A 27,894-nucleotide genomic window follows, 5' to 3' on the forward strand; every position below is an offset into this window, starting at 1 on the left:
ACGTATCCTCCCCTCCCCTGAGTTACTGAGAGGACAAGTGTCTTCGGTTCACCCCAAAGTGTCCTTTAGAGTTAGTTTAACAAATGTCAAGGACATTTTCAGTTCATCCCAGACATCTTCAGTTCACCCCGAAACAGTTCACCCCAGACACTATCAGTTCACCCCAAAATGTCCTTTAGAGACATAATCTGGGGGCTATGTCTCTAAACAGGGGGCCCATGGAGACAAAAGTGGCTCCTTCTTGGATGCTAACCCACCATGTTGACGTCTGATCGGCCCCAGTCCTGTGAATGCCTCCTCGTGTCCGCTTTATCTACTGTCTCTAGTGTAAGAACGTGTCAACCTTGACGTTACCGCACAAATTAGAGGCCACAGTGCACATGGCATTCTTGCTGTCCTGGAGAGTTGCCTTTGTCTTGCTGGAGTGTGTACGCCCTTTCCCTGCGGTCTATAAGCCCCAGGTCTGGGGAGTAACAGTGCAGAGAGCCACCTGTCCTGCGGCTGCCCAGGGCCACGCTTCCATGTGTAAGTTCCCCAATACATCAACCAATATCGACAAACTGGATTTGTCTGCCTTCTCCTTTGGTTTCTTGGCTCCTTTGGCATTTGGGGTCTACTTTGCATATACGGCCATTTCATGGAACTGGGCCTCTTTAAGACAAAGCACACAAGCCGGGTGTGGTGGCGTGAGCCTCTAGTCCTAGCTACGCGAGAGGCTGCAGCTGGAGGACAATTTGAGCCCAGGAGTTTGAGTCTAGCCTGGGCAAAATAGTGATACCTATCTCTAAAGAAATACATTTTTTTTTTTTGAGATGGATTTTTACTCTTTTTTTTTTTTTTTTTTTGAGACGGAGTCTCACTCTGTCGCCCAGGCTGGAGTGCAGTGGCGCAATCTCGGCTCACTGCAAGCTCCGCCTCCCGGGTTCACGCCATTCTCCTGCCTCAGCCTCTCTGAGTAACTGGGACTACAGGCGCCCGCCACTACGCCCGGCTAACTTTTTTTTTGTATTTTTAGTAGAGACAGGGTTTCACCGTGGTCTCGATCTCCTGACCTCATGATCCGCCCGCCTCGGCCTCCCAAAGTGCTGGGATTACAAGCGTGAGCCACCGCGCCCGGCCCAAAGATTTTTACTCTTGTTGCCCAGGCTGGAGTGCAGTGGTGCGATCTTGGCTCACTGCAACCTCTGCCTGCCAGGTTCAAATGTTTCTCTTGCCTTAACCTCCCGAGTAGCTGGGATTACAGGCACCTGCCACCACACCCGGCTAATTTTTGTATTTTTAGTAGAGGCAGGGTTTCTCCATGTTGGTCAGGCTGCTCTCGAACTCCCGACCTCAGGTGATCTGCCCGCCTCAGCCTCCCAAAGTGCTGGGATTATAGGCGTGAGCCACCGTGCCCAGCTTAAAGAAATACATTTTAAAAAAATCTAAAAAAGAAAGTGCATACAGCATTATGAATATAAAATTAGGTTAAAACAAATGTTTATTTGGAATAGGAAAATAAATTACAATAAAATTGCAAATGAAAAGTGGACAAGCAGCACAAAATCTAGAAAACTATCAGAATATTGTTATTAATTCACTGCTTAATACAACTCTGTAATACGTCTTTTCCTGCATTTTTTTCCAGCATACTCTTTGATTGCCTCTTTTTACGACTATTTTGTAATATTTTCTATAGGGATATTAGCAAGATAATTACACTTTTTCTTTGGTTTATTCATTACTGATAATTGAGGGGCATAAAACATTCATCTTCACATACAAACATAACACCGTGCACAAAACTGCTACAGGATTGCGAATGACAAACAGGCGTGCTAATAAATCCAATTGCATGTGATTCTCATCCAAAATTAGATATGATAGGGGCAGGGCACTGTGGCTTGCTTCTATAATCCCACCACTTTGGGAGGCCGAGGTAGACGGATCACTTGAGGTCAGGAGTTCGAGACCAGCCTGGCCAGCATGGTGAAACCCCGTCTCTACTAAAAGTACAAAAATTAGCCAGGAGCGGTGGCATGTGCCTATAATCCCAGGTGCTCAGGAGGCTGAGGCAGGAGAATTGCTTGAATCTGGGAGGTGGAGGTTGCAGTGAGCCGAGATCATGCAACCGCACTCTAGCCTGGGTGACAGAGCAAGACTCAATCTCAAAAAAAAAAAAAAAAATTATATATGATGGGCTGGTCATGGTGGTTTACTTCTATAATCCTAGCACTTTGGAAGGCTGAGTGGAGGATTACTTGACCACCAGGAGTTCAAGACCAGCTGGGCAACATAGCAAGACCCCATCTCTACAAAAAATACAAAGATTAGCCTGGTATCCCGGCTACTCAGGAGGCTGAGGCAGGATGATCACTTGAGCCCAGGAGGTTGAGGCTGTAGTGAGCTGTGATCGCACCATTGCACTCCAGCCTGGGCAATAGAGTTGAGACCCAGTCTCAAAAAAAGAAAAAAAAAGTATCTGATGTATCATTATGCCCCTGACAGGAGATATTCTGGTTAGAAGCAGGCATCAGTGCACTCTTACAGTTTTCCACATCTAATGATTGAAATAATCTCCATAGCCCAGCTTCTGACTCAGTGCACTTCGAATCTAATTTCTTCTACACTCCCATGCGCAATGGTGCTGGAGCTGGAGGACAGGATCATACTGGGATTTGAAGTTTGACCCTGCACTTACGTGTCTCAATTCTAGGTAAGTAGCAAAATGGGTGTTAGAAGTATTTCTGGAAGTGATACTACTCCAGGACAGGTGGCAGAAACTGTACGACATGAAAATTACTGCAAACCAGTGGCATACACAAATACTCTCCGGAACCCAAACCACCACATCCACCCTTGATTCAATTTAATTAGTGCCCCTGAAACAGATTCTAAAAGTGCCTGTGGCCGCTTCAATGCCCTTCCACCTGAGGGGACACATGTCTGATTGAAATCAGAGGGGAAAGTGGCAGAGGCACGATTATGGTTAAAATCCTTCACTAATGCAAAGTAGACGAAACACAGGGCCAGGTGGATACCCTGTCTGGACCTTGGAAGGGGCCTGTGCCTGTGCAGAGTCTGAAGCTGGAGGCTGGCAGCTTCGTGGAAATCCCTGCACCCCATTCTTTTCATTCAGTGCCGTCCTTTTCATGTTGCTGGCTTTGAAGGGACTGGGCGGGCTGCCTGGAAGAATATCTCATCTTCTGGGCTTGTCCAGGCTCTCTTGTTCTTCAAGCTCTGGGCACTTCTTACTGCCAAAGAAGCCGGAGCTAAAGGTTTGGTGGATTCACGGTAATGTTCTTAGCTGGAATTCACATTTGTGGTGCTACAGACTTCCTCCTTCATTACAGCCTAAGGCATAGCCTATCTGGTTGATCCACTGTTAGCAGTTAACCCCAGATAATGATTAGGGCCTGATATCTTTGCGGTCATGATTCAGCCCACTACAAGTATGGTTTGCGAGATGGTGCTTTTCCAACTCCACTGTTCCTTCTGAATTTATTAGGCTGTAAATCACGGATTTATTTGGTTCCCACGAAACGCAGCTCCTCCTAGAAAAACAGAATAAAACCTTTCATTCTTTCCCTTGAATGACCAATTTTATAAGTGAGGAGTTAGTTTAGCAGATGCTTCAAAGGTGTCGAGTCCCTTTGTTCTGGATCTTTTTTGCGTAGTCACCGTGGACTCGTGGATGTCACTGAGTCAATGCATTTCAATCCACTCCAATCACTTTTCTTTATGATGCAGAGACAGTCACAACTTTGGCCAGTGGTAGCTTCTTCATGCCACTGTTTTGTCCGGTTGACAAGACCCCATTGGTCCTTGAAAACTTCAGTACTTTTTAGTGTTTTTGATGTTTTGTAATTTATTTTTGTATAATTTTAAACTTAAAGAAAACTTGCAAGAATAGAGAATGAAACTCCTCTATACTCCTTAACTAGACTCAGCAATTGTTTGCATCTTGCCCTATTTGCTTTATCATCTTGCTGAGAGAGACAGAGAGACAGAGAGAGAATAGCATGTAGAGAAGGTATAAATACACAGTAGACATACACCATTTTTTCACAACCTTTTGAGTATGATATGCCTATTTCAGTATCTATTTTGTAAAAACAAGGATATTCTCTTATATAACTAGAGCATAATTATCAAATTAAGAAACTTCACATTGATATAATTTTTGTAATCCATAGTGCATATTCACATTGTACCAGTTGCCCCCATCATGTCCTTTTTAGCTAATATTAATGACATTAGGCATTATTCATGTACTTATTGAAACTTCCTTTGGGAAATGCCTGTTCAAATATGTTTCAAGTTTGTATTGGGCTGTCTTGTTCTTTGGATTGTAGAAATCCTCTACATTTTCTGTCCTTTGTCAGAAGCAAGGTTTTGCTTAATCTTGGCTCAACAACAAACTGTTGCTGTTTTCTCAACTGCATCCTTGATGAGAAGTTTGAATATTGTTTGTTTGTTTTAAAAAGACCTTAGTATTCCACTCTGAGTTTCAATTAGGACAGCTGGGAGCGGTGGAGAGTCGGAGTTGGGGGGAAGAGCTCAGCCCAGTGGCTGGAAGTCTAGTGCACTTGGTTTTTGTACTGGGAATGCTCACTTTCCATTTCGCTGGGAAGATGTGCAGATGAGGGCTTCTGTCACCAAAGGCTGAAGTTCTGATGATCTAATGAGGGCGGCGTTTGGCCACAGGATTTGAGGCTCCTCCTTGTGGCCTTTTCTGTCCTGGGTGCTCACTTGGTTTTTATCAGCTGCGGCTGCCATGAGCTTAGTCCACTGGCTCTGCAGACCAGAAAGGCTGCGGTTTTCTGTTTTCCTTTGGTCACTTGTCATGGCTACGGGTCCACAGCCTTCATGACAGAAGCTCCCTGCTGCCCTCCTTTCTTCCAAGTGTCAACTCCCTTCCAGAATTGGTTGCATCTTGTTCACTCTCCGCTGGCATCAGGCAGTTACTTTTTGTAATTTCTCCAGCATGGACAGCTGCTGTCTGCAGAAGGGTTGGCTCTGGCAGGAGCTGACCAGATACGGAGCCTACAGCATGTGACTGTGGGTAGAGAAAAGTTTCGATCACCAAATATCTTTATCATAAGCTGAATTATTAAGATATTCATCTTGATCTAAAAATGTGCGTGATTCCTGTTTCGGATATCCCTACCACCTGGGGCTATTCCCGGCCTTTGCCAGCTCTCTTAAGTCTCCTTGCCGTCAGCATCCTCAGAGCAGGCCCCCTGCCAGTGTAATAGTCCGATAGGCTCTTCCTGTCCACTGCACAGACAAAATCAATTTACTGAGGCCACGGCAGTAGAGAAAAGGTGTCACTGACACGAGGCTGGCCCATGCAGAAGAACTGGAGTTACTACTCAAATCATTCTCCCCAAAGGCTCGGACACTAGGGTTTTTATGGACAGTTTGGTGGGCAGGAGGCTAGGGAATGGGTGCTGCTTATTGGTTAGAGATGAAATCTCAGGGGTGCAGAAAATGGTCCTCATGTGCTGAGTCCGCATCTGGGTGGGGCCACAAGACCGGTTGAGTCATGAGTCCCAGATCCCCAAAGGGTCAGTCTGGAAAAATAATAATAATTAAAAAAAAAAACCACTTAGGTTTTACAATAGTGATGTTATTTATAGAAGCAATTGGGAAAATCACAAATCCCCACATGGCCCCTGGAAAGAAGGGATTATAGAAACTATGCCTACATTTTAGCAAAATTCAGGTCCCTCCTATAATCCTATTCTTGTGGCCTTTCGTTAGTCTTACAAGGTGGCTTTCAGTTCCTGAGCACGGATGGGGTTAGTTTTAGGAAGGGACTGTTATCCTCCTTGCTTTCAAGTTAAACTATAAGTTCTCCCCAAAGTTAGCTTGACCTATGCCCAGGAATGACCACGGATGGCGTGGTAGTCAGAAGCAAGATAGAGTCAATGATGTCAGACTTCTCTTACTGTCATAGCATACTGCAAAGGCAGTTTCACTGGGGCCTGTCTAGGGGATATCTAGCACCACCCTGCCTCAATGCCTTCCTGAGCGGGGGTTTTGGGACCTCCACCTTGGAGAGACCCTTCAACTCCACCTGTTCTTCCCCCAGCTGGTGTGAGGGCTGGCCTTGACCCCGGATAACTTCTCTGCTCTCCTGCCCTGAGATCGCAGCCTCAGAGGACACTCTTGTTGGGTCTGCACACAGCAGTTTGTGGTTATGGTGGTGGTTTTGAGTGGGCAAGTGGATAGTGGAGAAAGGGGAGGAACTGTGGTCAGGGCACCATTAATAGAGGGAGGCAGGGAAGGGGCAGAAGGTAGAAAAGGGCGGAGAGAGAAAGGCGGAGGGTGAAGGAAGCTGCTGCTGCTATCTGAAATCATGGTGGAGTCATGGTTCAGGGTTAAGAATAGTTCTGGTCAGAAATATCGTTATAATTAAACATGAATCAGGCTGCACTTTGACCCACTTCCTTGTAAGGGAAAGTCCCATAGCATGAGATACCAACCATCTGCACCTCACTGTTCCTCTAGACAAGAACTTCCCTGCTGTTAGAATCGTAAGGCTTCTGTTTAAGAATTGCTTAAGCAGATCCTGAATTCCAGCAGAACAGCTGATGCCAATTGGTTTGAAGATCCCTACAACAGGAGCCGAGTCGGCATGAGAACACCACTTTTTCCATCTCCCTGTCCACGGCCTCATTCCACTCTCCAACCTATCAACCATCTCCACACTGCAGCCGACGCTAAAAACCCTTAAAAACCCTAGCCCCACACTCCTTGGGGAGATGGAGTTGAGGTTTCCTGCCATCTCCTCTTCTGGTAGCCCCACGATTAAGCCTCTTTCTCTGCTGTAGCCTGGGGTCTTGGCATATTGATTTGCAGAGTGCATGAGGCAATGGACCTATTACACGTGCAGGGGACTCACACTGTGCGAATGCTTTTCTTTCTTTTTTATTCTTTCTTTCTTTCTTTTTTTTTTTTTTTTTTTTAGAGATGGGGTCTCACTCTGTTGCCCAGGCTGGAGTGCAGTGGTGTAATCACAGCCCACTATAGCCTCAACCTCTTAATTCGAGAGATCCTACAACCTTAGTCTCCTGAGTAGTTGGGACTATAGATGAATACGACCATGCCAGGCTCATTTTTTCGTTTTTTGTAAAGACAGGGTCTTGCTATGTTGCCCAAGGTGGTCTTAAACTCCTGGGCTCAAGCGATCCTCCCGCCTTGGCCTCCCAAAGTGCTGGGATTACAGCCATGAGCCACCAAACCCAGCTGAATACTTTTATTTCTAAACCTAAAGTAGCATGCAGCACTGGAATTCTGGAAGCCCTCAAGCAGGATTACAGACCCCAGGCCCTGCTGGAGCTGGTCAGCCACTGCTCTCCTAAGTCACTCTTCCTTAGTGACACATGAGGGCTGCTGGCCTGTGTTTACTGCTGTCCCTGTCCACCGCGGCTGCTCTGTGGTTTACAGAGACAAGAGTCATTGCAGCGACCACGTCATCGCGCCTTCCCCATCTCCACCTTGCTGCGCTCCTGCCTCACACTCACATGTGGTGCCCTCGCCCGACCTGACCCGTACTTTCTGCCCCATACTCCTCTTTTCCTCAGCCACTTCCTTCCATTTCACCCTGCACAGAGGCCTTCCCCGCCTCTAGACGCTTTAAGGCCTCCTGGTGTCCTCTTTCCTAGCTCTTTTGTTTTTCTGTATGCTGTTAAACCAGGTTTAGCTTCCGTACATATTTAAGTTCAGCCTAAAGATTTATCTGTAAGTCGTCAACACTAACAATAGGAGGCGTAAGCAGATTGGCCTACACCTGTGCCAATCACTGAGTTTTGGCCAGTCAAATGCAACCAACTGTTCGAACTGTATCCAAATAAGGCAAATGTCAAGCTGTAATCAATCCAGCTGCATCCCTACCTCACTTCTGTTTTCTGTACGTCACTCTTCTTTTTCTGTCCATAAATATGCTTCCATCATGTGGCTGGAGTCTCTAAGCCTACCCTGGCTCAGAAGGCTGCCTGATTCACAAATCATTCATTGCTCAATTAAACTCCTTTAAATTTAATTTGGCTGAAGTTTTTTTTTTTTTAACCAATGCCACTTACCATAATTTGCAATTCATCCAGTCAATAACTATTTCTGGAAAGCTAAGGGTGTGCCAGCCACTGTGCCTGGGGCTGGGGTAGGCCAGGGAAGCCCTCCAAGGATTCGTTATTAGGACCCCGTATTAGAAAGTTGGTAGAGAAGCAAAAGTGGTCAGACTGCCTTGAAAATATTTGCCACAAACGCACCATTTAAAGGCTGCACCCTCACTGAACACCTGCTCTGTTTAGCGTGAGCATCTCTCTGCTTCTGACCATTGTGTCCACGCGCTTGGCAATCAGTTTTTCTGATGGTCAAATTTTTCACAACTCAATACAAATATAACACCAATGGATGGCAAAGGGAAATTTTCAATCTTGCAAATGCTGTAAGGTTTCATGGAATTGATTGACATTATGTGGGGGACTGCTCAAATTATACACAAAGCTACTGACAAAGGAGGTTCTGGAAAAATGAGACAAAGTAACAATAGGGTAGGAGACTGTCAACAACTAGTCCTTTGTTTCCTTACTTAGGGGGATAAAAGAAAAAACAAGCAAACAAACAGAAACAGACCAGCCCTGACAAAACAAGTAATTTAATTCAAAGGATGATGAATAGCTCTTGGGAAAATTAAAGGCCATACATATTTTTGTAAAAATGACTCTCTTGCTGAACACATGATGTATTATTAAGTCAAACATGAAGTTAAAAATGTTGCATTCTGCTCTCATAAAACATAGTCAGAAAATGTATAAGAACTCTACTGCCACCGTTAATGTTGACCTACTATTATTTTAAGAATTTGGGCATAGTTGCAATTTTGCCTAATTTACCTTTTTAAAACACAAGGTAAAATGGACCAATGTTCATAATTTTTAATTGATCGAGATAGACTCTAAATCAAACCCTACTTCTCACTGTTTGCTTTGTATTTTGGTTTAACAGGATGTGCTGTGCATGACTTTGTACTGTTTATCTCCTGATAAGAAGAACTTCCTGCTGTATTAATTTGCATAATTACCTTTGTGCTGACCCTCCCCCTCACTGAAATGTGAGGTCTGTGAAGGCACCATCCTCTCAGTCAGGATCCCAGCAGGAAACAGATGGCTTCTCACCATAGGAGAGTTCAAGGGCCCTCATGTTGGAACCCTGTGATAAAGGTCACAAACCGCCTGAGGTCTGGTGCCTGGGATTTAGCCATGAGGCAGGATTCTTCTTAGCAGACCTAGGCTTTTCCCACCTAAATATGTCAAGCGGCACTTAGTAGGTCTCTGTCTCATGTCTGGGGTGCCTATGACCAAGGACCCATTGCCATAGACAATTATGGGTCAAAATACTGTTACCTGCAATCCCTCGCTCCTTGGGGCATTGAGACCTGCCTTGTCTCTGATGGTTAAGAGCCATCCCTACTCTGGTACTTAGAGTGGCGCTGCCTCCAGCCCGCAGAGGACAGACCACAGAGCTGGTGAAGGACTCACCAACGCATTTCCTCTCTTCCTCCGGGCCCCTTGGGGAAGAGGCATATTAGGGAAGGTCTGAGTCAGCTGCAAATAGTAGACGCCTTTCTACATTTCTATTTCCTTGAGCCTTTGAGCTCTGTTCTCTAGAGCATGCCAGGATTTCAAGCTTTTCGATCTCATTAACTTTGTCCAATTAGCCAACCTGGAGGATTATTAACCACTTTCTTAGGGTTTGAGCCAACATATTAAATGCTGAAACCCAGCCTAATCCAGGCTCGCTCTCTTCCTTGTGGGGCAGGCACTGTCAGACTCCACCCCACGCTTGCTCCCAGGCTCTAGCCGCTACCTGCTAGAGTGAACCTACAGCTCCATGTTGAGGCAGTCTCCTCCCAGGAGGTCTTGGGCCCTCCTCACCCTGCCTGTGCTGGTCTCAACTGTTTTCTGGGACTGGAGGCAATGAGAGGTGTGAGGTGGGTCCTGGGGAAGTGGCGTCAGCTCAGGAGGCAGCTTCCCCAGGTGCAGTCATTGCAAGGCTTTTTAATAGAGGAGTGTTGGGTTCCATGGGGGATGGGAGGTGAAAGGAGGAAAAGAGGGCAAAAGGGAGGGGAAGGGTAAGGAGGAGAGAGGAGGGGAGAAAGAAAAGGCAGAGCAAAGGGGAGCTGCCTCTGTAGACAACAGGGGTTCAGGGGAATTGGCAGCTCCAAATTTCCAGCCTCTCTTTCATCTCTGCCCAAATCTCTCCATTGTGTCTTTCCCCATGGACACTTTGTATTCATCTGTTCTTGTACTGCTATAAAGAACTACCTGAGACTGGGTAATTTATAAAGAAAAGAGGTTTAATTGACTCAGGGATCTGCAGGCTGTATAGGAAGCATGGCTGGGAAGGCCTCAGGAAACTTACAATCATGGTGGAAGGTGAAGGGGAAGCAGGCACGTCTTACAAGATCAGGGCAGGAGGAAGAGAGAGAAGGAGGAGGTGCCCACACTTTTAAACCAGATCTCGTGAGAATTCTATCAGTAGAAGAACAAGGTGGAAATCCATCCCCATGATCCAGTCACCTCCCACCAGGCCCCACCTCCAATACTTGGGATTACAATTGAACATGAGATTTGGGTGGGGACATATCACACCCTTTCCTTGTAAGAGATCAAGGGTTGAGATCAGGACGCGTGGAGTCAGGCTTGGGCAGGAGTAGGGGTGGCTAGGTGGAAGGAGCATGGAGTAGTAAACTCATGTTGCATCCCTGCAACGTCATGGCAAGATATGTATGTGAGTAAATAATAATACAGCAGCCAGGTGCGGTGGCTCACGCCTGTAATCCCAGCACTTTGGGAGGCCAAGGAGGGTGGATCAGGAGGTCAGGAGATTGAGACCATCCTGGCTAACACGGTGAAACCCCATCTCTACTAAAAATACAAAAAAATAGCCGGGCATGGTGGCGGGCACCTGTAGTCCCAGTTACTCCAGAGGCTGAGGCAGGAGAATGGCGTGAACTCAGGAGGCAGAGCCTGCAGTGAGCCGAGATCGCGCTACTGCACTCCAGCCTGGGCGACAGAGTGAGACTCCATCTCAAAAATATAATAATAATAATACAGGGCAGAATGAAGGGGGTGTGTGGAAGAGGGACTGGAAGGGGATTGGTGGCTAAGGGATGGAAGAACCAACCTGAGCTCATGTAATTACAACCGTAGACTTCCCGTGCCACTTCAAAATCTGGCTCCTGCACTGTGCAAACCTGGTAAGAGTGTCGCTTCCAACCAATGCCCCAAGACGTAGACAACTCAGAAATTAACAAAATCATCCAAATACTCTAACGTCATAAAGATATATGTAAAGTGCACCATCAATTGCCATTGGCTACGGGTTCAGGGAACATTGGCCTCTCTGTGCCTCAGCTGGTGGGTGAGGTGGAAAAATTGTCTTCCACGACACTTGTCCCTGGTGCCAAAAGGCGGGGAACTGCTGCTCTACAAGAGGGCCAGCTGCTGCTGGGCTGTGAAACCCACTGAAAAGAAGGACAAATGCCAGGCTCTTGGTAATGGGAGGACATTACCAGGGCAGAAACGCCCAATGCGAAGCTCAATTGCATGTGTGAATTTGACTGGGCCGCGGGGTGCAAAGACGTTTTGACCCAGTGTCACTCTGGGGGCGTGTGAGGAGGTTTCTGGATGAGATGAACATTCGAATCAGGAGACTGTCAAGCAAACGGCTCTCCCCAGGGTGGGTGGGCCTCATCCAATCAGTTGAAGGTCTGAATGGAACAAAAGGCTAAGAGAAAACTCCTCGTGTCTGACGGTCTTTGAACTGAGGCATTGGCTTTTTCCTGCCATTGGACTTGAATGAAAACATCAATTCTTTCTCGGTCTCGAGGCTACTGGCCTCCAGACGGGAGGCCAACAGCTCCCGCAGGCCATGGGGCTTCTCAGCTTCTGTAACAGTGTGAGCCAATCCCCCTCTCTCCTTCCCTCTCCCAGCCTGTATCTGTATGTTTGTATCTATATGGATGTGGGTCCTGTTTCCTACTGGCTGTTTCTCTGGAGAACTCTGGTTCCTGCACTCTGCTTTGTTGTTTGTGGCTCTAAGTCACGGTGTGTTAAAGTTCAGGTTTAAGAGTATGCGGGCTGCCATGTCTAAACATGTGGGAATAAGTACAAAAATCCTTTACATCATCAGATTGTGTTTCATCAGATTGTGTTTCATCATATGGGCTAATTTCTTTCCACAGGCTAAGCTGCAAGTTCTTGTCTGGAGTCGAAGGACCAATAATATCGCCTTCACCTGCCCCTTCCTGGTCCACTCACCAGGACGCCAGGCAGGACTTTTGCTCCACCCGGACTGTGAGGGAATGCCCCGGGGATCCTGCTAAGACACAGCTACTGACATGGGAGACGGGGGTGCCTGAGGCCCTGCATTTCTAACAAGCTCCCAGGCAATGCCCGTAATCCTGGTCCTTGGGTCAGAGTTTGAGAAGCAAAAAAATAAATAACTTACAGGGCCCCTTGCCTTTCCTCAAAGTCTGGTTATATTTTCTAGATGATAAGTGCTATCAGTATCTGGCAAGGAGAACAAAATGGTTCAAGGATAGCTGGAGGCAAAGAAAATGCAGCGTGTCTTCCAAAATCACTAACTCAAATAAACGGGCTGCCTCTCCGGGGAGGCGCCTGGGAGGACAGTGCGCCTTCGGTGAGCTCATTCGCAGGCGTTTCTCTTTCGGGATTTACGTTGCTTTTGTGCTGTAGCGTCTTTGGAAAATTGCTTGGTTTATTGTCCTAACACAGTTTTGTCTCATTATGGGACACAATGAAAGAGAATGAGTTAATGGTTGAAATAAATACATTTTGGAGAGAGAAGGAGAAACATGACATTTCCAGATCATTAATTTTTTAATGACTTCTTGGAAAACTTTGTTTGAAGACTTCACCAGGAAGATTGAATGCATGCATGTGTGTTTCTTAATTTATTTTTGTGGCCTTAAGTCCTAGGAAAAAATGGTACTGGACAGCTAGAAGTGGCATTTACTTGGAACCACACAGGAATAAGTACATCGTAATTCTGGGAGTTTGCTGTGGCAACTGGCAAAGGCCTTTCGCACAGCTGGACCCCTCTCACTTTTCATGAAGAACCCCCATGCACCAGCAGACAGCAGCTCCACACGCATTCAGGAGATTGCAGGAAATAATTTCCAACAGCAAATGAGACATTAATTATTCAATGCAGATAAACATCAACAACAGCGCTTCATCCGAAGGAATTCCACTGGGATCTGGGTTAAAGCTCAGTTTGGTCCTCTACTCATGGTGACCTCAGACACAGTCTCTGTGTGCCTCGGGCCCACCGTTGTAAAATCATGTGGCCTGTTGATGGGTCCACATCACTTGCAGCATCTTAGTTCTCATTCTGGAGGACGTGATGTGCCCTCTTAGCAGCGAGCCCTGCAGGGGCTGACTCGCAGCAGTGTTCGCCTGTTCCTGTGGTGTAAATGCTCCCGCCAGGGCTGATTCAATTACATCTCTAGCAGTGAACTTCAGCTGGATGGACTGACCTTCCAAGCCTGAACTTCAAGGTGAGTGTGTGAAGCACGCCGGCTGTGTCTTTCCTTGGGAGAGCAGGAGGCTCACCCCGGGCGACTGAGGCGATGAGGCAGGGAGGAGCAGGAGTGGGAACATCCGGTTGAATAGCAGGGCTGGAGAGAGGCGAGAGCTTGGGGCCTCTCTTCAGGTGTGCTCCAGGTGCCAGAGTCGCTGCTGGCCAAGGATCCCGGAAGAGACACCGCTCGGGATGAATCCCTGGAACCAAAAGTCTGTCCAGTGCCCCACAGGGAGCAGACAGCGTTCCACTCAGTGCCCCTGGCCTGGCTTCACCCACCCGTCTTTCCTAGACCCAGGGACTTGGCCTCCTCTCTCTCCTGATCCCACCTGCCCATGGGCCTCAGCCCTTCTGTCCTTCCATCCTCTGTAGAGAGAATGTTGTTTCCTTTTACAGGAAGAGGCACCGGCCTGAAGCACACAGCTGTGATGATCCCAACAGGTCTGTGCAGCAGCTCAGCTGGCCTCTTCCTGCAAACTAACATTCGTGCCTGCTGCAGGGGTGGGCTGGGGTGGCTCATATCAGCTCAAGAGAGCTGAGTTTTAAATTTTCACGCAGTCTGCAAATCAGTTGTCAAAACACTGGCAGCCCAGAATCAGCCCTGGTGCATTTACATCACGGAAACTGGAAAACACAGCAGACACTGTGAGTCAGCCCCTCCAGGGCTCGCTGCTAAGAGGGCACGTGTCCTCCAGAATGAGGACTAAGATGCTGCAAGTGACGTGGACCCATCGACAGGCCCCATGATTTTACAGCAGTGAGCCTGAGGCACAGAGACTCCATCTGAGGTCACCAGGAGTGGAGGACCAAACTGAGCTCCACCTCAGAGCCCCTGGATCCCAGTGGAATTCCTTTAGGATGAAGCGCTGTTGTTGATGTTTATCTGCATTGAATAATTAATGTCTCATTTGCTGTTGGAAATTATTTCCTGAAATCTCCTGAATGTGTGTGCAGCCACTGTCTGCCGGCCTTGGGAATGAGGGGAGAGGAGAAGCATGAGACAGGGTTGAGGAGAAGCGTCTGTTGAATTATTGTGTCAGGGCTGCTCCCAGCTGGGCTAAAGGACTGGAGTCCAACAGTGTGGAGCCTCGTGGTGTCCCCGGTGCACTTAAGTGTTCTAGAATTTGAGTGTGGGGCCAGCCAAGAGGACTACGAGGCTGGACACAGGGCTCAGCTGCCATCACAGCACGGCCACCACATCACACGGAGGCAGTGGGGTCCGTGCAGGACTTGGTCCCACCTCCGCGTGGCTCCCCCTGCCTAGGCCCACACCTACGTCCAGGGGCAGTGTCCGCAAAGTTCCAGTGCTACTCGGACTTCCTCTGTAGCAGCATCACACAAGTATTCAGCTCGAGATGTGCACCGATTCCTTTCCAACCTTCGTCTCCATAGAGGACTGTCTGCTTAGCAGGAGTGCACGTGTGCGACTCCAGACTCCTAACACAGCTGTGCCCATTCGCGCTACACCCGAGTGCACTGGTGGGAGCCCTGAGGCCAGAGTTCCATGCGGCCCTGTGAAGGGAATACATGGGTACTTCTCAGCTGGGGACGATCCTGCTCCCCCAGGGACACTTGGCAACATGTGGAGACATTTTTGGTATCACACCCCTGGCGGGCTGGGGTGAGGGACGTACTGCTGCTTCAGTGGGGGAGGGCCAGGGGTGCTGCTGGACATCCCACAATGCACAGCGCGTCCTCTGACAAAGATGTATCTGGCCCCAAATGTCAATAGTGCCAAGGCTGGGAATCCTGGCCTATAGCAGCAGAGAAGCTTTGCAGGGGAGTCACTGGTCCCACTGGACGCGGGACTGCCTGGAAGTCTTGCACACAGTCACTATTGCAACCCCTGGGAAGGAGCGACAGACAAGACGATGAGTGACAGCAACAACAGGACAAGGCAGATATGACTGACATGAATTGTGCAGAGGATGCCTGAGCTGGGATTCAGGGGCAGCAAGGTGGGCTGGCGGCCAGGAGGGCTTCCTGGAGGGGGTGGGCTGGAACTGGGTAGCATGAGAAGCACACAGCTTTCCCAGCTTACCTTTTACTTTTTAACTCTATGATAGTTTTTATTTTTATTTATTTATTTATTTTGAGATGGAGCCTCACTCTGCCCGCCCAGACTGGAGTGCAGTGGTGTGATCTCGGCCCACTGCAACCTCCGCCTCTCAGGTTCAAGTGATTCTCCTGCCTCAGCCTCCTGAGTAGCTGGGATTACAGGTGCCTGCCACCACGCCTGGCTAATTTTTGCATTTTTAGTAGAGATGGGGTTTCACCACGCTGGCCAGGCTGGTCTCGAACTCCTGACCTCAAGTGATCCACCTGCCTTGGCCTCCCAAGTGCTGGGATTACAGGTGTGAGCCACTGCACCCAGCCCATGATTTCTTTTTTTTTTTTAATATTTAAATCTTTGATTTTTTTTTTTTTTTTTGGTATAAGGAATGAGGGGTGATTCCAACCTTCTTTTCCCCAAATGTGATCCAGTTGTCCTGGCATCATTTATTTAACTTCCCCCACTGTTATGACTGCTCCCTTTACTGCATATACCTACATAAGAGCAGGTACTTACCATAGGTCCTGCCCTGAGGTCAAGCGACCTCGATGTTACTGTACTTTAGTTGTCCTGCACATCCCTTCTGAACCACCTCTCCCCTGTGGTACGTAAGCTCTGGGTCTGGGAGTGATGGGTCGGGAGCCACTCATGTTCTGATGAACCCCAGTTCTGGGAAGGCCTCTAAGATTTCCAGTTATCTGCTGTTTCTGTGTAAGAGCAGGTGTTTACCATAGGTTTATATATGGTATGAGGATATGACGATATCAAAAATACCATGTTTATAGGGTTAGGGTTAGGGTCTCTCCCCCAACACTGGGGATTACAATTCAACATGAGATTTGGGTGGGGACACAGAACCAAACCATATCAGTCTCCAACATAGCTTTTTAGGGAGACACAATTCAGCCCATGATAGTGGTTCTCACCATGTCCTGTGGGCCATCCAGCCCTAAATTCCTCCGCAGCCACTCCCAGGCACCTGGGGCCATCTTGGGATTTGTGGCTGTGCATTTGATGCTGCCATTTTCCTTTCTTCCGACCTCTGATCCTTGCAGAATTGTTGGCTGGTTGAATTTGGGTGGGGGAGGGAGCATTCAACTCAGCCCATAATATGCACCGTATGAATCACGTCTAAAAAAATCTCAAATTTGGTTCTAAAATAAGATGTACTTTGGTGGACGGTTATGATAACTCTTTCTTCTTGGATGAGTGCAGCAGTGTTTGCCAGGGGCAGTGCTTGGTTTGGTGGCCCCAGGCCTGTCCCTAAGCTCTTCAGCACCACAAGCTGTAGCCTGGAGACAGGCACTGGCTTAGGCCTTTGGCCCCTTGGCTGCCCAGTGTGAGGCCGGCTCCACCCCCTTCTCACCACTTTCCACCTTTCCAAAGAACCAGGTCTTGGAGGGGACCATTAAGCTACAAAACAACATTGTCATCTGCTCAGCCTGAGGGAATGCCGGTAGAATTCCCTTTCAGGCTTGTTTTTTCCTTTTTCTTTCTTTTTCTTTGAGACGGAGTCTTGCTCTGTTGCCAGGCTGGAGTGCAGTGGCGTGATCTTGGCTTGCTGCAACCTCCTCCTCCCGGGTTCAAGCGATTCCCCTGCCTCAGCCTCCTGAGTAGCTGGAACTACAGGTGTGCGCCACCATGCCTGGCTAAGTTTTTGTATTGTAGTAGGGACGGGGTTTCACCATGTTGGCCAGGGTGGTCTCGATCTCCTGGCCTCGTGATCTGCCCGCCTTGGCCTCCCAAAGTGCCGGGATTACAGGCATGAGCCACTGTGCCCGGCCCAGGCTTGTTTTTTTTTCAAGCACTCAGTGAGGAAGTCAAAAAGAGAATGTGGGTGGGGCATGGGTTGGAATGGTGTTGGTGACAGGACGTCCACTTCCAGACGGTGTCAGCAGGGGTCAGACTTGGCTCACAAACACCAAAGCGACCCACCCAGGGAGAGGAAGGAAGAAAGAGTGAGTCTCGTTTTCTTTTTTTGGGATTTCCTATTGGTTCGTAGAGTGGACAGTTTACACCCAGTCATGATAATCCCACCAGGCATTTCCGTCTCTGCCGTTTTCCAGCCCGGCTCTGTCCCCAAGTCTCAGTCCATACAGCGAATGGTTCCTTCTGGAGGAACAGAACCACGGAACTGGGGTCCTCTGCCACGGTGGGGGAATGAGGGTCTGACAGAACCAGAATCATAGAATATCAAGAAAATGCTATTTCTTGCACACTAGATCTGGAGATCTGGAGATCTGAGATTCAAACCCATCTCATTCTCCTTGCAAAACCTGTGAGCAGCCCAGCAGGATGAGAGGGGAATTACCTGTGTCTGGCTTTGCCCAGGGTGGGGGACCTGGAAGCTTCACCCCTGAGAAGGTGAGTCCAGAGATTCGTTACAGACCACTCGAATACATGACTGGGATTTCAATGCCATACCTTGACTTGCAGCACTTTAATTCATCATCATGATTAGCGAGTGCAGCACTGTGGTATCCAGGAGGGACTTGGACCCAACCACACCCTTGCTGAGGAGAAAGAAGAACCGCCCAGGTGCCCAGTGGTGGGGCGTACTTGTTGCAGGACGTACTGCCCATCCACCTACATCCCAGTGAATCCATCTCTTTTCTAGTCGGTATCTGCTGGGGTGCGTCTAGAACAATCTCCCTGAAGACGTCATCTCGGTGTGGCCTGGACTCGAAGCAGGCCTGTGAGTGGGGTGCACGCTCTGCTCTCTGTGGCTGTGTCACCTTCAAACTTCTTTATGTTTGGACACAGAAAAACTACATCATTAGTGAAATAAAACAAGGGACAGACAGATGTGTCTTTTTCTCAGGAGGTCGTGTTTGATTGACTAAAACAGCGAGGAACCTTTTATTGGGTCTGGCCTCCTGCGCATCCTACACAACGTGGGCCATTTTTGTCACAGTTCAGGGTGTTCACCGTCTTTATTTCTACAAGAGCTCCCTTTGTGTTCTGCCCTCCACTTGCCTGGGTGCTCACAGGGGGAGGCTGAGGGTGCAGCATGGGTCCTTCCTGCCCTGTCTCTGCATTCACACTATAAAAGGCACTCACAGAGCCACCACCACAGCCCCAAACTGCAATCATGAAATAACATCTGCACTGGATCAGGGGTCTAGAAAAGATGAAAGACCAATGGACTGTCACTGCACCGTGCTGGGATCTCTGCCTGCAGCATGAGGCACCACACGTGTGGGCTGTGGGAGCAGGTGTGACCTGTGGGCTGGGGCATGAGACTCCCCACTGGGGAGACCCCATCCCCTGCTGGACCAGCTTCCTCAGCATCGCCATCATGGACAGACTCCACTTTGCTTGTGGCCCTTCTTTTGGGGCCCTGTTAAATCGGGGGAGCCTACTTCTCCCACTGGCAAAGTCCTCTTCTCTCCTCTACGTGATCAGAAACAAGAATAGAAGAAGCCAAAAAAGGCCTGCAAGGGGAGTGTCTCAAATCCCTATGTCTGAGGCCCTGTACGGGCAGCTCTGCTGTGCTTGGAAGGATTGGGGTATGTTATGGCAGGCTACAGGATAACCCCCAAAGACGTTCACGTCCTAATCCCAGGGACCTGGGAATATGCAACTTTATGTGGCAAAAGGGACTTTGCATGTGTGGTTAAGGCTCTTGAGATGAGAATTGATCCTGGGTTACTGGGTGGGCCCAGTGTCAACGCAAGGGCCCTTGAAGGAGGGAGGCAGGAGGGTCAGAGGCAGAAGGCGATGTGGCTGTGAAGGCAGAGACTGAGAGAGCTTCGAGGCTGCTATGCTGCTGTCCTTGAGGAGGGAGGATGCAGGTGGCCTCTGAAAGTGAGAAAAGGCAAGGATCCTCCCCTGGAGGCTCCAGAAGGAACATAGCCTGATGAGAACATTCCGACCTCCAGAACTGTAGGAGAGTCAGCGTGTGTGTATGTGCATGTGAGCATGTGTGTCCCTGTGTGTTTGTGTGTGTGCATTGCATGTGTATGCCTTTGTGTGCGTGTGTGCGAGTGTGTGCATGTGTTTGTGTGTGTGCTCATGTGTGCATGTATGTGTCTGCATGTGTGCATGTATGCATGCACGTGTTTGTATGTGTGTGTGTGCATGCTTGTGTACCTGCGTGTGTGTGCATGTGTGTGCACATGTGTATGTGCATGTGTTTGTGTGTGTGTGCATGCACCTGCGTGCGTGTGTGCCTGTGTGTTTGTATGCATGTGTGTGTGTGTATGTGCCTGTGTGTGTGTGTGTGTGTGTGTGTGTGTAAAGTCTGTGTTCTTTCCATGACCCCCAGGTTTGTGGTCATTGGTTACAGCAACCAGAGAGACATAGTAACATGAATGTTGACAGCACGGAGCAGCAACCCAGTTTTGATCTGATGGACGGTTTTCTGGGACCATTTTATTGACTATTACACCCGTTTTAGCCCATGTGGATATGGCTAAAGAGTGATGGACCTAGAAAAAGAAAAAACGATTGGAAATTTAATGATCAGACCATGGAAAATGAAGTGGTTAGATCCTTCCTGTGTGGTGAGCCTTTAATTCCCGGAAGTTAGAGTCCTGGGCAGTTGTGTCCCCAGCTGCAGACACTTGGTGTACATGCTGCAGGGCGGCATCCTCACCCAGCCACCTGCCGTGTGCTCCCCACAGCTGGGCTGGTGGACGATGGGTCCACAGATGGGAGTTACAAAGGCAAAAGCTGGAGGGAAATATTCCAGAATATAAAAGTGCGTCTTGTGCTTCTGCAAATCACATTGGGTGAGACTAAGACGCCTCTGGAAAGAGCAGCATCTCCCAGCCCCTGCACGTGGTCTCTGCCTCTCCACTCTGAGGTTATGAGAACATCACCGTGACTCTCAGCTGCCTGCGATCCAGTTCCTCCAGTTAAATGCTGCGTTCGCCCCGTGGGTCAGCGTCTTCACCGGTGGGTTCACCAACTCCCATTTTCCTTCCTCTTTATTTTCTTCACAGAAGCACATGCCCAGGGAGGGGATCTAGAACACAGTTTTAAATCACTTGTTAATATCTTACAACAACTCCATCAATTTCAGACTAGCTCCAAAGCCAACTGTCAGGCGCTCCTCTACTTTGGAGGGTCTGCGACTGCCCAGGCTGGCACTGCCACCATCAAATGGCACCAACATCTGCCCAGGCGGTGCCCCGTGGGGGATGTCCCCTAGCCAGGGGACACTGGGTAATTCTGGAGACATTTCTGATTGTCACAACTGAGGATGGAGGTGCTGCTGACACCTAGCAGGTAGAGGGCCTACAAGGTGGCACATCCTACAGTGCGTAGAATGGCCCCCACCACAAAGGTCTGCAGGCCGAGGTGGAGATTGCCGTCCACCACTTAAGGAGTGACTCATATTCTCACATTCAGCATCACAAAAAGACACAGACGTTGAGTTTTCAGACCCAAAAGAAAAGCACAAAGTGAACTTTTAGACCTCCATCCCTTCATCTGTGAAATGGATGTGTGGGAACAGAGCTTTGTGGTGAAGGCTTTTTTGCTTTTGTCTTTTGCTTTTCTTTCTTTCTTTCCTCTTTCTAATGTCTAGAAATTCCTCAGGCAGATGAAATTTACAAAAATGCCAACTGGCAGGGGGAACCGAGTGAGGCTGGTGTTGACTCTAGGGTGATTCTCTCCTCGTGCTTGTAGAGGCTGTGGGCGGGGGGCAGTGATGGGCTGGCTGGGGAGGGTGCTGAGTGCTCCCTTTCCAGCTGCCCTGATTTGGGGGCCCATCATTTGGTAGAGCCCCCTTTGTATTTTCTGACATGCATGAGCAAGTCCAGCTTATTTTGGGGTGGGGGCAGGGTGAATACCACGTGACCAGCATAAGAAAGTCCAGGAGTTTGGAAGTTCAAGATTGGCATCTATGGAAGGGGGTGAAGGGTCCAAGGAGGGGGTGAAGCTTTGGCCACAAGGGCTCATGGGTTTGGGGAAATGTCAGCAGCTGGTGTGTGCAGTGCTGCCACCCTTGGTTACATGGACCCCCAGGAGCGCCTGGGGCTGGAGGCTTGGTATGTGTATATGGGGCTGTGGGAAGGGGGGAAGGGGCAGGAGGGATACATCAGAGCACGTGTGTGGGAGACCCATTTGCAGAAGCAAGAGCAACATTTTGGGAGCAGGTGGTGCCGGGGCTGCCTTGGACAGTCCCCAGGAAAATCCATGCAGACTTCTACCAGTGTGGCCTGAGGGGGTTGAGCTGCCCTATTTGGAAAATGCTCACCTGGTGGCTCAGGAAGCCAGGGCGCTCGGAAATGTCTGGATCATAATTGAGACACACCAACCTGGAGACATTTTCAGGGGAAGCATGTTTCTACTCGGGTGCAGGGGAAAATGGAGCAAGATAGGGGGGTTTGGGTGTCTGATGCCTAATTGCTGAGGGACAATGACCCGTGGCAGGCATGCTCTTCGTGTGTGTAACCTCTCATCCAGCTGCTGAGGCAGGCTCAGCTAGAGAGCTAAGCCCTCCTGCAGGCACCTGGCTGGTGTCACTGGGCTGGGCCTGGGAGTTGGGCTCCTCTGAAGCCCCCGACCTCTTGGGGGGACTCAGCAACACCCCTCCTGCCCACAACTTATGGCAAACAAGCTGTGGCCAGTGTGGTCCTGTGGCAGTGCTATATGAAGAAACCAGGTCAGGGCCTCAAGCACCTCCGGTGACAGGCATTGTCTATGCTGCACGTGCTGCCTGGGCACTGACCAGTGGACTGATGAATTTCATAAAAAGGTCAGCACTGTGGCGAGTCCAGCCTTGAGTAGATCTGCAGAGAATGGCTGGAACTGGGGTGGGATCTGCACTCCTGAGTTTGCCTGCCTCAATTCACCCATGGACTGGATGTCACCCTCTGGCTTTACTGAGTGATAATCAAGGTTGTCCAAGATGCCACGTGTGCATTATCCTCTGTTTGTCATTCACAAGGCCCTTGCCAGCACCTGAGCACTCTGGCAGCTACAATCAGCTCAAGCTTCTTCCATGCTGGGTGACTCGAAGGGCAAGAGGATCGAGGGGCTCCTTTTCATCCATCAGCGGCCCTGCCCCAGGTCCCCAGAAGAGGCCAGAATCGAGTCCCACAGTCGTTTCTTCCCTCCTCATCTAAACTGCTTACTCCTTCCTGGACCGTCTGTTTTTCTACGAGAGCTGCAAGGGGTTATGGCGTGAGCTGACTGGTAAAAAATCGGCAAGTGACCAATGATGATGAGGATGACTGACCTATCCACCAGCCCCAGCCCGAAGTCGCCCTTTGCACAAGAGCAGGTGGGCACAGTCTCTGGGGGCACGTGGATCCTGGTGGCCCTGGGTCAGCCGGACCCTTGTTTTCATTCTGAGAAGTGGATGTGATAAACCTGTGTCTTCAGGGTGCATGATTTTGTGGCCCAAAGAGCCAAGAGTGGGCACGTACCTTTCTCACGAGTTGGGCAAAATCCCCGCATTCCCGGGGCGGCAGCCCGAGCAGTGGCCGCGTGCAGGAGTCCAGAGTGGAGCCGTGACTCACAATCAGGATGACACCCGCTGTGGAAAACAAGAACACCTCCAGGTCAAAGCAGCCCCAGAGAGCACCTTTTATTAGACTGGGGTCCCCAAAGTGGTGGGAGCAGATCTACCTCAGAGTGCCCCGAAGCCTGGCGAGACCTCCGAGCTAGAAGTAGTGTGGCTGGTAACGGCTTAGTGATGCCTGCATCCCACCCTCGCTCATGGATTCCTCTGCACGCAGCAGCTGCCCACCAGCCACAGGGAGGCCTAGGAAGTGAGCTGAGCCACACCCCGTGGTCGCCGGCTGCCTGGGCCCCGTCAGCCACAGACTGGGATGTAGCAGTGGCTGACGCCCAGGCCAGACCTGATTCACTTTAGAAAGGTCAGATGGTTGTTTTATCACACGAGCCTGCTACGACTCCTGCTTTAGATAAGAACACCTGGAGACCACAGGCCAAGTGGGCCTCCCTCAGGTGACACGCATGTCCCTGCCAGCTCGGGGGAAGGTGTGGGAAGTCAGCGCTTCTGTGTGTGCTTCATCCAGGACAAAGCAACATAGGAGGGTTAGGAGACCTGCGTGATGGGTCAGGGAAAGGGGCTCCACCTGGAAGTTGGTTGTTCTTTCTCTCTGTTTCTTGTTTCCCAGGAAGCTGACTCGAATCCCTTGGACATGGGTGATTTGTGCTGACCCTGCTGGCCTAGGTCCCATCAGCACTCAGTCCCAGGATGGGGGGTCCCAGGGCCTGGGCGGCAGGGGAGTGCATGTCTGTGCACCCGGTTACTGCAGCAGCAGCAGCAGCAGCAGCAATGAAAACTTTGTTGCTGGAGAATTGGGGGGGGGAGGAGGCGGGCAGGGGAAGTGGGGGCATTCATAGGCTCAAAAATCGGCCAATTTCCATCTCAGAGATAATTCCCCAAGCCCAAGGGGCTGGTCATACTGAGGATAGTGAGGCACTTACTGTCCTGCGGACAGGTGTTGATGATTTGCACCACGCTTGCCGTGCACCTGTCCACGTACTCCTGGTAGCTCTCGGCCGGCATGAGGGCAGACAGGGGAAACGTGGGCCTGGAAGGATGAGAAGGAGAGGCTGCTGCCCTGGCCCTTTGGTAGGGATTAGGAAGGCTCAGCTGCAGTTAGCTGCGGAAGGAGAATGTTCTTCCAGGATGGCTCTGCCTCAAGGCAGGCTCATGGCCAACAGGGAGACTCCAGTTTTGTGCTGAAAACCGGCAAAGCACTGACAGTCAATCTCCAGCACACGTTCCTACTCAACATCAGGAGGGCTCTGTGATGGCAGGGTCAGACATGGGTGGAGGATGACAAAGACTCTCTCCTTGACCAAACTCCAGTCCAGCTCCTCTGAACCTTCCACTCGATGAGGTCTTGACCCTTGGGCTTCTATGTCTATTCTTGCAGAGTGAGTTTAGCAAGAACCTCCTACCCTCGATATCTGATCAAGTTCCTTGTCCTCTACCACCCCCCAGGTGATGTCTGATCACCTTGGCCCGCCTTCAGCAAGAGTCCTCATTTAGGTCAGTTTAGCAAGAATGACCCACCTTCTCAGGAATTTTCCATCCACTGACCCCCACCCTGCTCTGTGGCTATAACTCCCCTCTTTTCCTTGTATTAGGAGTTGAGCCCCACCTCTTTCCCCTTCTGCAAAACCCTACTGCAGCGGTCCCTCTTGAATAAAGTCTTTCTTACCATTTCAACAGTGTCATGAAATTTTTCTTTAACAATGACTGGAAAAGCCCCAGTGGCAGAGAACTGCAGAACAGCATACCTGTAATCAGTGTCGATGTTGAAATTTGCCTCTTTCAGCTCTTCCAGGCTCATGAGGGTTGGGGTGGTTTTGCCAGCTTCCCATTTTGTCCATTCAAAGATTCCAGGTTCCACTCGTATCTTGATTTTTTTCTCCAGTTTGAGTTCTGGATTCAACAGAATACAAGTGTTTATCATCCTCAACATCCACCCTGACTTTGCATAAATGAGTCTCCTTTTATATCTCAGACCGTCACACACAAGTCTAAATCATGCCTTTTAAACAGTGTGATTTTCTTCTTGGCAAATACCGTTCTGTGATTAGGCATAGCCGTGCTATTTCTGAGGTCAAAACTGATGAGCAGTGGGAAGGTATCAGAGGAGTGATAGCCCCCTGTGTGCCAGGAAGGGCCAGAGTCTCCCAAGAGCTGGTGAGTGTCCCAGGCAGCAGGCTCATGCTGGGGCTCACCTGGGCACCCAGCACAGCTCCACCATGAAACCAGCCCACCGGCTGCATCCTCCAACATGGCAGACCCAATGATCAATGGACAAGATGTGACCCATCACGAAGAATGTCGGCCTCATGAGGCACTTTCCCGATAAACACTTACACAGACTGGGCAAGAGGTGAAGAATGGAAGGAGCCATCTTCTGGAACATTCTGACTCCCTGCAACTCACATTTCCTAAGCATTTTATATTTTGATTAAAGGAAGAGCCATAAAGTAAGGCCATCTCTTTTTGAGTGGAAAAAAAGACCTGAATGTTTTCTCACAGTCCCTGCTCCCACTTTCCGCTGGTGGCCTGACTTCCTAGGTCTCTGAGAAAGTCGAGGCAAGCCCTGTCCCCCATATTTGCCCTCCTGCTGCATCTGCGTCTGTGTGCTCTGCCCTCTCCCCTGTCACCATGGAGGTGACATGCCCTCTCGCATGTCACTCATGCTCCTGGCCACGGCCAGTCCCTGCCTGGGGACCTAGATCTTATCCCTCTTCCCAAAGAGGAGCAGGACAGGGTTCAGGCTGAAGGCAGAGCCCAGGCCTCTGGGACAAGCTGCTCTCCTATGAGCAGGAAATTTCTTCTTCCCATAGGTGGGAGCTGCAGAAGGGTCTGCCCAGGACTTCCTGACACACATCAGCCCTTGAGGACGCTGGACAGCTCCACTGGCCCAGTGGATTGCCCTGGGAAGGGTTGTGCAATTCAGACTTACAAGGAACCTTAGCAGTTCCCAGCTCTCAAGGTTTTCGAATGCCGCTTTCCAGGTGTATTTTAAAAATGCTTAGCTGACGGAGGCCAAAGAGAAACAGTATGAGGACAGGACCTGGCATTTAGCTACACCAGCCCCTACTGGTCTGACGGTCCTGGTATTCCAGACACGCTCACGGACCCAGCATGCCTGCCAGCATCCTTGGAGGGCTGGCTCGTACCTGCCTGACGACTTTGGTGTGGGCATTCATTGCCAGTCATCCAATTCCACCTCCACTCCCTTCCCACTCCCCTTGGAGAATAGCCCCAAGGTCAAGGCAGTAGGAGAGGCTCACCGAGGTTCTCACTGACCTTCCAGGATGAGTTTGGCCGTCTGCACACAGCGGAGGGCTGGGGAGGCAAACACAGAGCTGATTCTGATACCACTGTCCAGTAGCGCATCCCCTGGAAAATAGTGAAAAAGGCAGAAAATGCCCCTTCATAATTCTAGCCTCCAGTGGCAGATGAGCCATGTGCTCCCTGTGGTAGGCAGGGTCCTCAAAGGGGCCCGGATTTCCACCCCCTGGTGTGACACACCCTGCACAGCCCCCAAGTATGGGTGGAACTCGTGACCAGGATGGTCTGTTGCTCCTGGGACCATTACATCTTATGGCAGAAGGGAGGGGATCCAAGGTGGGGCTGACCAAGTTGGTGAGCCCATTAAAAGCAGTGATTATCGCCAGCCAGTCATGGAAAAAAGTCAGAGAAGTGTGAAGTGAGAAAGATTCAGCAAAACATTCTCAATTGCTGGCTGCAAAGATGGAGGGGACAGCATGGCAAGGAATGTGGGCAGCCTCTACCAGGGCTGGGAGCAGCCCCCAGCTAACAGCCAGTAAGGAGCAGACCTCAGTCCTCCCACTGCAAGGATCTGAATTTGGCCAACAGCAGAATGAGTCTGGAAGGAGACTTGAGCTCCCAATGAAAACTCAGCCCAGCAGATACCTTGACTTCAGGCTTTAAGACCCTCAGCAGAGAAGCAGCCCCGGTGGGCCTGGGCTTTGGATCTGCACCACTGTGAGCTCAGAAATGGGTGGGGCTTCACATTTGCGGTCATTTGAGAAAACTCAAGACCCACTGAAGCTCGTGGAAGGACAAGCTTGTACACTGCCTTTCCCCCTGTGACATTGGAAGCCCTGCTCTCAGGGAAATATGGGAGTCCCTACAGCACAAAAATTGCACAGCCCGAATGCTGATGAGCGAGGTTTCAGTGGAGGCTCTTCTGGGTTAAACTGTATCCCCTTCCCTGAAAAACATGTTAGAGTCCTCACCCTTGGTGCCTTAGAGTGTGGCTCATTTGGAAACAGGATTTTTACAGAGTGATAAGTTAAAATAAGGGTGTGCACCTCAATCAATTAAATTAGGGTGGGCTCTAATCCAGTATGACAGTGTCCTTCTAAAAGGGGAAATCTGTGCACAGAGACAAGCAGAGAAGAGGAGAGGGAGGCAGAAAATGTCACCTGCAAGCCAGAAACAGAGGCCTGGGACCACCATCTCCTTCCGACTCAGTGTCCTGGGAGCTCACACTGGGAGTCTGGAATCAGCTGTCCAGGAGTGCAGTATTCTCACCACTGCAGTCAGCAAGTGCTATACCTCTATGACTCTATGACTCTAACTCTATAACTCTGTAACTAACTCCTCTATAATTCTATGACTCTATGACTCTATGACTCTATAACTCTATAACTCTAACTCTATAACTCTATGACTCTATAACTCTATAACTAACTCTATAACTCTATGACTCTATGACTCTATAACTCTATGACTCTATAACTCTATAACTTTAATTCTATAA

At 49.6% G+C, this 27,894-nt stretch overlaps 1 protein-coding gene across 3 annotated transcripts in view; it reads right to left on the bottom strand.

Annotated features, from left to right (window-relative positions):
* Positions 1 to 19,990: 19,990 nt before the first annotated feature.
* UBASH3A (ubiquitin associated and SH3 domain containing A) overlaps positions 19,991 to 27,894 on the bottom strand; it is a 39,339-nt gene continuing 31,435 nt past the window's right edge. The window contains exons 10-14 of one of the 3 annotated variants that reach the window (XM_032175220.2): positions 26,412 to 26,504; positions 24,881 to 25,025; positions 24,059 to 24,165; positions 23,029 to 23,138; positions 19,991 to 20,618 (exon numbers count right to left, since the gene is read on the bottom strand). In XM_032175220.2, coding sequence (XP_032031111.1) covers positions 20,481 to 20,618; positions 23,029 to 23,138; positions 24,059 to 24,165; positions 24,881 to 25,025; positions 26,412 to 26,504 — 593 coding nt within the window. In that variant the 3' untranslated portion in view covers positions 19,991 to 20,480. The remainder of the gene's footprint in view (positions 20,619 to 23,028; positions 23,139 to 24,058; positions 24,166 to 24,880; positions 25,026 to 26,411; positions 26,505 to 27,894) is intronic. The other 2 variants (XM_032175219.2, XM_032175221.2) reach the window with 2 other exon arrangements.

This window comes from Hylobates moloch, unplaced genomic scaffold, assembly GCF_009828535.3.
Source record: "Hylobates moloch isolate HMO894 unplaced genomic scaffold, HMol_V3 SCAFFOLD_14, whole genome shotgun sequence".
Taxonomy (NCBI): domain Eukaryota; kingdom Metazoa; phylum Chordata; class Mammalia; order Primates; family Hylobatidae; genus Hylobates; species Hylobates moloch.